General features: G+C 48.6%; 1 protein-coding gene across 1 annotated transcript; it reads left to right on the forward strand.

The window, feature by feature from the left end:
- The first annotated feature begins 2,369 nt into the window (after positions 1 to 2,369).
- Positions 2,370 to 9,178, forward strand: AKR1A1 (aldo-keto reductase family 1 member A1). The gene is made up of 8 exons (XM_081818311.1): positions 2,370 to 2,481; positions 5,068 to 5,187; positions 5,344 to 5,495; positions 6,118 to 6,313; positions 7,190 to 7,389; positions 7,645 to 7,717; positions 7,859 to 7,945; positions 9,019 to 9,178. The coding sequence occupies exons 1-8, from the start codon at positions 2,398 to 2,400 to the stop codon at positions 9,082 to 9,084; spliced, it is 978 nt and encodes a 325-aa protein (XP_081674437.1). The 5' UTR covers positions 2,370 to 2,397; the 3' UTR covers positions 9,085 to 9,178.
- The last annotated feature ends 1,973 nt before the right edge of the window (positions 9,179 to 11,151 follow it).

Raw genomic sequence — 11,151 nt, forward strand, 5'->3', positions numbered from 1 at the left:
CAAGACTTGACTCAGGGGCACCTTGCTGGCTCAATCAGTAGAGAGTGCAACTTTTTTTTTTTTTTTTTGAGAGCAGGGGTGAGAGGGAGAGAATCTTTTTTTTTAATTTTTTTTTTTAAAGATTTTATTTATTTATCTGACAGAGAGAGAGAGAGCACAAGCAGGGAGAGTAGCAGAGGGAGAAGGAAAAGCAGACTCTCCCCTGAGCAGGGAGTCCAGTGCGGGGCTCGATCCCACGATCCTGGGATCATGACCTGAGCCAAAGGCGGTCGCTTGACCAACTGAGCCACCCAGGCGCGCCTCTTTTTTTCTTTCTTTTTCTTTTTTTTTTAGATTAGGGGGTTGGGGCAGAGGGAGAGAGAATCTTTTTTTTTTTTTTCATTTATTGTTTTTTTATTCTTATGTTAATCCCCATACATTACATCATTAGTTTTAGATGTAGTGTTCCATGATTCATTGTTTGTGCATAACACGCAGTGCTCCATGCAGAACGTGCCCTCCTCAATACCCACCACCAGGCCAACCCATCCTCCCACCCCCCTCCCCCCCAGAACCCTCAGTTTGTTTTTCAGAGTCCATCGTCTCTCATGGTTTGTCTGAGGGAGAGAGAATCTTAAGTAGTCCCTACACCCAGCATGGAGCGCGATCTCATAACCCTGAGATCATGGCCTGAGCCGAAATCAAGAGTCAGTCGCTTAACCAACTGAGCCACCTAGGCACCCCAAGCATGCAGCTCTTGATCACAGTTGTGAGTTTGAGACCTATATTGGGTGTAGAGATTACTTAAAAATAAAGTCTTTTTTTTTTTTTTAAAGATTTTATTTATTTATTTGAGAGAGAGAGAGAATGAGAGAGAGCACATGAGAGGGGGGAGGGTCAGAGGGAGAAGCAGACTCCCTGCCGAGCAGGGAGCCCGATGCGGGACTGGATCCAGGGACTCCAGGATCATGACCTGAGCCGAAGGCAGTCGCTTAACCAACTGAGCCACCCAGGCGCCCAAAAAATAAAGTCTTTAAAAAAAAAAAAAAGACTCAAATTTATTACCTCCAAGACGCCATCCTAGCAGGGTTACTCTTTTCTTGTAGCTCTTGTGCAGATTTTGATTCTGTCTTACACATCGTACTGCTATCCTCTGTCCTCACCGCACCAGCCCATAAACTCCAAGAGGGCAGGGACTCTATTTGAATATGGTGTCTCTTAGGCCTAGCACAAGGCCTGGAACATTCGTCATTTACTGACTGAATGAGTATTCTTGGCCCTTTGGAGATTTCTGATTTTTCAAAGCTCCAATCACCCACCTGTTTTATTCAGTTGGAAATTTTCTCATGTCTATAGTTTACTGCTTTTTCCTGTGTCTAATTCCCCTTTCTGGAAAGCCCTCTCCCCCTGACTCTTGGGAAAGTCCAACTCACTCTTTTTTTTTTTTTTAAAGATTTTATTTATTTATTTATTCATGAGAGACAGAGAGAGAGAGAGAGAGAGGCAGAGGGAGAAGCAGGCTTCCCGCAGAGCAGGGAGCCCAATGCGGGACTCGATCCCAGGACCCTGGGATCATGACCTGAGCCGAAGGCAGACGCTTAACCATCTGAGCCACCCAGGCGCCCGAGTCCAACTCACTCTTAAAAGCCAGTGTCAGTATTTCCTGGTCCTTGCCCTACAGAAGTCATTTGCTTTTCTGTAGCACATTGTAATATGTGTCTACTGTGAGGCACAGCACACGAATATTAAAAGTCTCTGTTTACGTGCCCTTTTCTTGGCTTTATCCATTGGCTCCTCTTTGGATCTTTGGCTCTGCCACTTCTCAGCTGTTGATTTGGGGGCAAATAACTTCAACTCTCTGAGTTCGTTTTTTTCACCTAAAAAATGGTCTACTTACCTTTTAAGAGCCCACTCAGGCCTAGCAGCATGCCGATCAGACCTCTCTGTGAGGGACCAGGAGAATCTCTAGTTTCTGACACCTCCTGGGAATGTTCATTTCATCCGCAGATAAGTGACCTGTTCCTGAATCCGTTCTGTCACCTGGTCTCACTCTGACTCATAATGGCCCTTTTGCCTGTTTTACCCTGGCTTGAGACGTTACGTGGTCAAGGCTGAGTACTTCAGGGAGCCACTCACCTTGGTCTTTCGTATCAGAACTTTCTAACACAGACCTTTAGCTTGGCAGAAGGAAGGGCAGCCATGCCAGTGGTCCAATTAATGTCTGTCCAGGAGCTACTGGCTTTGGCTGGTTCGGGCTACCCTGTATTAGCTGCCCTCTGCTCACAGGCATGTGTGCACAACCTCTGTGCTCCCTTTACTAGCCGTGTTTTATAGGAGTCTTGACCAATGGGTAACTGAGGCTCAAGCAGCCACACTGACCCCCACCCCATTCTCTTCCCATCTTTGTTTCAGGGGGCAATGGCGGCTTCATGTGTCCTCCTGCACACTGGGCAGAAGATGCCCCTGATTGGGCTGGGCACCTGGAAGAGCGATCCTGGCCAGGTGAGAGATGGAGGAAGGGTAGGAGGGCTTCTTGCACCTCTGCTAGGGAAAAGGCAGAATTTGGGAGAGGGTCCCTGAATTTTCCCTAGCAGCCCCATTGCTGTACTCCATTTCATATAGGGATGGGCCTGAAGGGCAGTGGGAAGAAACAAGGGAAGAGACCAGTAGTGAGCCCTTGGCTTCCTGAGGTGACTCAGAGGAAGGGCTGAGGGGCCCCAGAAGGGCCAAGGGAATAGGAAGAAGCCCTTTCCCTAATTGGATCTGCACTGAGTGCTGTGGCAGACATGGGACGCCTCTGTGCCTGACCCTGTGCTGACCCCTAATATGGCACTTATCACCCTGTGCTGTAACCATGTTGCCCTCTCCCACACAGGGCTCCTTAAGGTCTGGGCCACTCCCCAGTGCTCAGTCCAGAGGTAGGCACATGGCAGGTGTCGGCGTTTGAAGAATAGCTATGTCAACTGCTTAGACCAAGGGTTAGCAAACTTTTTCTTTCTTTATTTTTTTAAAGATTTTATTTATTTATTTGACAGAGAGAGACACAGCGAGAGAGAGAGCACAAGCAAGGGGAGTGGGAGAGGGAGAAGCAGGCTTCCTGCTGAGCAGGGAGCCCGATGCGGGGTTCAATCCCAGGAGCCTGGGATCATGACCTGAGCTGAAGGCAGATGCTTAACGGCTGAGCCACCCAGGCGCCCCTAGCAAACTTTTTCTTAAAGAACCAGATGCTTAATAATTTAGATTTTGCTGGACAAGTTGCAAAATAGGGGTGATTATGTACTTATATAACCATTTAAATATGTAAAAATGGTTCTTAGCTGAAAAAAAAAACAAAAGGCAGCTGCTAGCTGGAATTTAATAACCCCTGGTGTAGACTCTTCCAGCTTAGGGGAGTGTGGGAATAGAGACCTGCTTTCTTAGGGTTGTCATAACTAGAGATGCAGCTCCCACCTAGGGTGGGGCATCTTCCCAGGGCTTCTTCCTTGCTCTTTGGAAATCTGAGTCAGAGTTTAGAGAAGTTTGGGGATTAAGTCTGAGAGGGACTCTGGCAGGGAGAATAGCCTCTTCTCTCTGGGATTTAGGCTGGTGTTTGTGGTGTGCTATGCCTCTTTTCCCTTTGCTTTCCTTCCTCCAGCTGCTTAGAACCCTGGAGCCAGGGTCTTTGTGCTCCAGGTAGGCACTGACATGGCCTAGGCTGAGTCCAGGAGCTAGGTAAGGGCAGGGGGTGGAGATCAGAACTGGTCAAAGACTGGGGGTATGGGGCAAGCAGGGCTGAGGGGAGTATATCTGAATAGTAAGAGCTGTACCTAGATAGGGATCTTAAATGGCAAGGCCCTGGCACCCTTGGTTCTGCTTCTTTTTTTTTTTTTTAATTAATTTATTTATTTGAGAGAGAGAGAGAGGGAACAAGTGGGGGAGAGGGAGAAGTAGACTCCCTGCTGAACAGGGAGCCCGACGTGGTGCTTGATCCCAGGACCCTGGGATCATGACCTGAGCTGAAGGCAGACGCTTAACCAACTGAGCCACCCAGGCGCCCTCTTGGTTCTGCTTCTGATGCCGGGTTTCTAGTCTGGTTTTTAGCAAATTGACTGACCTGTCCTCCTACTTCCTGTCTGCTTTCTTCTTTCCTGACAGAGGGCTCTGGGCCCAACTTCCATCTCACTTTTCTGCCTTCCTTAATTTTTTCTCCCTCTCAGAACTCTTCTGCTCCCCTGAACTCCCAGAGGTCAGGTGATCTACGTGGCTCCATAAGGGTCTCTCCGTGTGGCCTTAGCCTATGAATTATTTACGTGTGTATCATGTTTCCCTAACCAGCTCCTCAGACCTAGAGAACCAGTCTCTATGACCTATACTTCTGTTCCCTGTCAATGTATCCATCCATTTTCTGAGCCTCTAACTGGGAATACAATGTTAGTTTTTTACTGGGCCCCACTGAGATTGCTTGGATAGGAGGGAATCTTGGGGGTTATTGGGTTGGCGCAAAAGGTTTAGAGTCTCTCAAAAAGCTTCTGGTCTGGGGCGCCTGGGTGGCTCAGTTGGTTAAGCGACTGCCTTCAGCTCGGGTCATGATCCTGGAGTCCCGGGATCGAGTCCCGCATCGGGCTCCCTGCTCGGCAGGGAGTCTGCTTCTCCCTCTGACCCTCCCCACTCTCATTTGCTCTCTCTCATTCTCTCTCTCTCAAATAAATAAATAAAAAAAATCTTTAAAAAAAAAAAAAAAGCTTCTGGTCCCCTAGACTAGAGCCATCTTTCATCTTCTCACCCCTACTTTACAGATGACTGCAGTGGTATATTCCTGCCCCTCCCCCATCAGTGACCCTCAGGAGGGCAGTTTCTTTTTTTTTTAAGATTTTATTTATTTATTTGACAGAGACACAGCGAGAGAGGGAACACAAGCAGGGGGAGTGGGAGAGGGAGAAGCAGGCTTCCCGCAGAGCAGGGAGTCCGATGCGGGGCTCGATTCCAGGACCCTGGGATCATGACCTGAGCCAAAGGCAGATGCTTAATGACTGAGCCACCCAGGCGCCCAGGAGGGCAGTTTCTGACTAGGCCAACAGAGCTAAAAGCTCTGCTTCTGTCACCTGGCAGGTGAAAGCAGCTGTTAGGCACGCCCTGAGTGTAGGCTACCGCCACATTGACTGTGCTGCTATCTATGGCAATGAGACTGAGATCGGGGAGGCCCTGAAGGAGAACGTGGGACCCGGCAAGGTGAGGACGGGGCTACAGAGGGGTGGGGTGAGAGGGCTGGGGCCTGGCTGGAGGGATCTGGGGGCATCTTCCTTCTAATTCCTCTCCCAGAGGTGAGGGTGGGTAAGACTGGGTGCCCACGGCTCTTCTCACTATGGGCCCTGCCCCCTGGACCAGGTGGTGCCTCGAGAGGAGCTGTTTGTGACTTCTAAGCTGTGGAACACTAAACACCATCCCGAGGATGTGGAGCCTGCCCTCCGGAAGACACTGGCTGACCTCCAGCTGGAGTATTTGGACCTATACCTGATGCACTGGCCTTATGCCTTTGAGTGAGCCTTGCTAGGGTCTTTATCCGGGGAGTCGGGTGTTGGGGGGGTCATGTTAGTATCTTGTAAGGCACAGTAGCAGAGCAGGAGAGGAACACTGCTCAGCTTGCCATGGGAGCTCAGCCTTTTATGCTAGCGCAGCCAGGAGTTTAACTACAGAAAAGGAGCATAGCTTCCCGTGGTGGGTATCTTACGGACACATGAGTGGTCCCACCTGCTCCCTTTATTCACTCAGGAAACTGCTGGCTTCTGCTGAGCTAGACCTAGGGTTGCAGTAGAGAATCAGCTCCAGCAGAGGGTGTGAAAGGAGCCTTACCATCAGCTCTGTGCCCTGTACTGGAAGAAGGTTGCAAGAGCCTGCAACCTCTCTGAGGAGGAAGGAGTTCAGAAAGACTTCCCAGAGGAGAGGAGATACAGTCTGTGTCTAGGAAAAAGAGGAAAGGGAATGGGCATTCTATATAGCGTTAATGCCTGGGTCATGACCTGAAAGGGAGAAAAACCATGCTTGTTTCTTATTCTTGGCCTTTTGCCCTTTCTGGACTTAGTATGGGGACACAGTGACTGGATAAGGTAAGTCAGGAGCCTGGCATTTGTGCCCACTCGTGGAGGACTGTCTTTCACTTAGGCGGGGAGACAACCCTTTCCCTAAGAATGCCGATGGGACTATCCGCTATGACTCTACCCACTACAAGGAGACCTGGAAAGCTCTGGAGGCACTGGTGGCTAAGGGGCTGGTACGGGCACTGGGCCTGTCCAACTTCAGCAGTCAGCAGATTGATGATGTGCTCAGTGTGGCCTCTGTGCGCCCAGCTGTCCTGCAGGTGAGCACAGCAAAGCAGATCCGTTGGTTTGGGGGTATATGTGTGTGTGCAAGAACATGAGTGAGCAAATGATGGGTCTCCTTCATGGAGATGGCTAACAAGTTTTCAGAAGTGTTGGTGTAGGGGCGCCTGGGTGGCTCAGTCGTTAAGCGTCTGCCTTCGGCTCAGGTCATGATCCCAGGGTCCTGGGATTGAGCCCCACATCAGGCTCCCTGCTCCACGGGAAGCCTGCTTCTCCCTCTCCCACTCCCCCTGCTTGTGTTGCCTCTCTCCCTGTGTCTCTCTCTGTCAAATAAATAAATAAAATCTTAAAAAAAAAAAAATAAGTGTTGGTGTAGAAATTCTCTGCATAAACTAGGGCATTGGGGCATCTGGGGGGCTCAGTCGGTTAAGCGTCTGCCTTCAGCTCGGGTCATGATCCTAGGGTCCTGGTTCGAGCCCCGCATTGGGCTCCTTTGAGCAGGGAGCCTGCTTCTCTGTCTCTCTCTCAAATAAAATCTTAAATAAATAAAGGGCAGTGAGTTAACTACACTGGAACTAAAATAAAAAAGGGCTAAAAAGTCTTTTTGATTCAAACACAATGGAAATAAATGTAAATAATGTACATGTAAAGTGAGGTTCTGTCTGTGAGAACAAGTACTATGTATTGGTTCATATCAAATACAAAAATATTAGAAAACCAAAAATACAGACAGACATCGAAATGTGGGAAGAGAATGAAATGGATGGTGGAAAATGGAGAATGGGAAAAGTGGGCTGAGGGGAAGTGGGGGGGCGGTCAGCAATGCAAGGTTGGTCAAGATGGGCACGACTGGGTGGGGCCCCGCAAGCTGGGTGGGGCCAGCCTGTACTGATGGGTTTTTTTTTTTGTTTCAGGTGGAATGTCACCCATACTTGGCTCAGAAGGAGCTGATTGCCCACTGCCAAGCTCGCGGCCTGGAGGTGACCGCTTATAGCCCTCTGGGCTCCTCTGATCGAGCTTGGCGTGATCCTGATGAACCAGTCCTACTTGAGGAGCCAGTGGTCCTGGCCCTGGCTGAAAAGTATGGCCGGTCTCCAGCTCAGATCCTGCTCAGGTGCGGCAGTCTTGGGGAAAGGAGGTGGATGAGGGCACCTGCTTTGGGAAGCCAGGGTTGAGGGCTTACTTATCCAACTACCTGAATGAGGCTGCGAATCTTGCCATGTAATCTGGGGGAAGCTACTCTGAGGCATGTCCCCCATTCCACTGGGGCTCAGGGATTCCAGGAGTTTAGAGAAGGCTGAGTGGAGGACAAAACAATGCTTTTGAGGACTGACTCCTCTTCCCCATCTACTTCAAATCCCCACCTTAGGTGGCAGGTCCAGCGGAAAGTGATCTGCATCCCCAAGAGTATCACCCCTTCACGTATCCTCCAGAACATCCAGGTACTTGGTGATGGGTCCTGTCTTCTTTAGCCCACTGGGACACAGTCTGGTTCTGATTCTGCCTGACAAGAAGATAGTGTTCTCGAATCCCAACTTCTGCACACGAAGCTGGTTTTCCTGACCCCCACTTCCCATCCGCAGGTGTTTGACTTTACCTTTAGCCCAGATGAGATGAAGCAACTAGATGCCCTGAATAAAAATTGGCGATACATTGTGCCCATGCTCACAGTGAGTAAATATCACCTGCCAGAGTTAGGGAATGTAAGAATTGGGGTGGAATTCTGGCCCAAATCTGGCCTCAACCTTGCTGGTTAGAGGAGAGGCAGGATGTTGGTAGGATTGCTGTCCTGGACATAGTGGGCTCCTTTCTTTTTCTTAAGCTTGGGGAAGTAATATGGTTCGGGGAGAAAGCATTATAGCCTGTGAGTCCCAGTCCTGCCTTGATATCTTGTGACTTAGAACAAGTTATTTCACTTCTTTTTTTTTTTTTTTAAAGGTTTTATTTATTTATTTGACAGAGAGAGACACAGCGAGAGAGGGAACACAAGCAGGGGGAGTGGGAGGAGGAGAAGCAGGCTTCCCACCGAGCAGGGAGCCCAATGCCGGGCTCGATCCCAGGACCCCGGGATCATGACCTGAGCTGAAGGCAGACGCTTAACCATCTGAGCCACCCAGGTGCCCCAAGTTATTTCACTTCTACAAGCCTCAGTTTCCTGTCTGTAAAATGATCCCAGTTCCTGACACCATAGCAAGTTCTCAGTAAATGGTATAAATAAGAGGAACCTGGGGCGCCTGGGTGGCTCAGATGGTTAAGCGTCTGCCTTCGGCTCGGGTCATGATCCCGGGGTCCTGGGATCGAGCCCCACATCGGGCTCCTGGCTCGGCGGGGAGCCTGCTTCTCCCTCTCCCTCTGCCTCTCTCCCTGCTCATGCTCTCTCTCTCTGTGTATCTCTGTGTCTCAAATGAATAAATAAAATCTTTAAAAAAAAAAAAGAGGAACCTAGAAGGCCTTTTCAGCTGTGGTAGAGGGATTGAGGTTGGGTTGAAGCCTGTTACAGATAGGAAAATAGATATTCCTTATTCCAGCTGAGACTGCAAACTCTTAGGGGCAGGGGCAGGTATATACCAGGCTGTGGTTTGCTGGGATGCTGTCAACACTGGCATTCTCTGAGGCCCAGGTCCTGTACTACCATCTGGCATAGTGCTGTATACAGGTGATATTCAGAGGAAGATTCAGGAAAAGATGCTGTGTCTTTGGAACGTCAACTCCTGCTAATGGAGCCATCTGTCTCTCTTTCCAGGTGGATGGGAAGAGGGTCCCGAGAGATGCAGGGCACCCTCTGTACCCCTTTAATGACCCATACTGAGACCACCACTTCCTGGTTCCTTTCCAGCTCTCTAGCTACAAGGTCCTGCCACCTGCAGAAAGGAGTTAATAAAGCCATTGGAGCATCCACACTACTTGCTTGTCTTTTTTTTTTTTTAATTTTAATTTTTTTTTAAAGATTTTTTTTTTTAAAGATTTTATTTATTCATTTGAGAGAGAGAGAATGAGAGACAGAGAGCATGAGAGGGAGGAGGGTCAGAGGGAGAAGCAGACTCCCTGCAGAGCAGGGAGCCCGATGCGGGACTCGATCCCGGGACTCCAGCATCATGACCTGAGCTGAAGGCAGTCGCTTAACCAACTGAGCCACCCAGGCGCCCACTACTTGCTTGTCTTATTTGTCTGGTCAGACCATTTCCCTTAGGAATGCAGGACTGAGGGATGCTGGATGCCACCTGCCCCAAGCCCAGACTTCCTTTCTTTTTTGGTTCTGGAGAAACTGGGATATGGCTGAATTCCATTTCTACTTTCTTGAATTATGTACATTGAGGGAGTAGCGCCATCTAGTGGCAGCTCTCAGCACTACATGCTCTCCCAGGGTGCCCAAAATTTGTCTTCTCAGGGTGAGATCAAGGTAATGAGAGTCCTGTGGTTTCCTGGCACTGCTGGGCCTGGGACTTCGGTTCCCACCCCACCCACCACCTTGTTCAGTGCCTAGATTTAGGACTATGAAGAGCCAAAAAAACACTTATATTCAGAAGTTCAAGAGTCCCAGGTTAGAAAATCAGGAAAGGTGGGGATAGGGGCTTTGTCTCAGACACTCCAGGCAGTGTGCATAGGCTATCTGAAGGAGGTCGAGTGAGTCTGAAAACTTGTAACTCTGCACCTGTCTTAAGGTCCTATCTTATGTATTTTATAGTCCCACCAAAGGCCACTGAGGTTTTAGGAGGGTTTTTGAAAAATTCTTCTAAACTTAAGTCACACAAAACTAATTTTAGTTTTCCAGTGGAACCATTGCTGTTCATTCAACAAATATTTATTGGGTACTTACATGAGTTAGGCACAATGCCGCACCCAGGAGACCAAGACACATAGGTCCCTACAGTTGAATGGAGGAGACAGACTTTAATTGCATAATTAGTTTAATTACACTTGGAAGAAGTGCTATGAAAAGCACAGAGTAAGGAGCGTACTGATTTAATCAGCTGAGATATAAAGGATGGATAGGGATTAATTAGTTAAAAGAGGTGAGAGTGGGAATAGTCTTCCATGCAGATTGGATAGCTTATGAGGAAAGCCTTGAAACTGGAAGAAGCTGTTAGAAAAACCTAAAGAAGTCTTCTGTGATAGAAACTGAAAGTCACTGGGGGTGGAATGGCATGAAATAATGCTGAAATTAGGTAGGGCTTGTGATGGAGAGCCTAGGAAACTGAGTTAAGATTTTGCGTTTATCCTGAAGTAGCAGGAAGCCAAAGACGAGTTTGGAGCAGGACTAACTTGGTTTGATTTGTGTTCAGCAACACAACACTGGTACAGTGGAAAGAATGGATCAAATGGACAAAAAGTAGGTGGAGGGAAGCATGTTGGAAGTTAGTCTTTCTGGTCCTTTCTACCTGGAACAACCCACCCCTTAGCCCATTTGCGGTTAACACCAATTACTTAAATGTTCAGTTTAGCTGTCACTTCCTCTGAGACATCTTTCCTGACGTCACCCTCCCCAAGTGGCTTTTTTTTTTTTCTAAAGATTTTATTTATTTGGCAGAGAAAGACACAGCGAGAGAGGGAACACAAGCAGGGGGAGTGGGAGAGGGAGAAGCAGGCTTCCCGCCGAGCAGGGAGTCTGATGCGAGCCTCGATCCCAGGACCCTGGGATCATGACCTGAGCCAAAGGCAGACGCTTAACGACTGAGCCACCCAGGTGCCCCCCAAGTGGCTTTCTATACGATTCCATAGCTCCTTGACACACTTTCATGATCCAAGTTTCTACAGTTATGAGGTAGTTTGAGTATTTAATAGTTTGCTAGGCCTACTGTAACAGTACCACAGAATGGGTGGCTTAAACAACAGAAATTTCTTTCTTTTTTTTTTTTTTTTTAAAGATTTTATTTAG

The sequence above is a fragment of the Leptonychotes weddellii genome, chromosome 4, assembly GCF_054177405.1.
Source record: "Leptonychotes weddellii isolate Sample4059 chromosome 4, ASM5417740v2, whole genome shotgun sequence".
Lineage (NCBI taxonomy): Eukaryota > Metazoa > Chordata > Mammalia > Carnivora > Phocidae > Leptonychotes > Leptonychotes weddellii.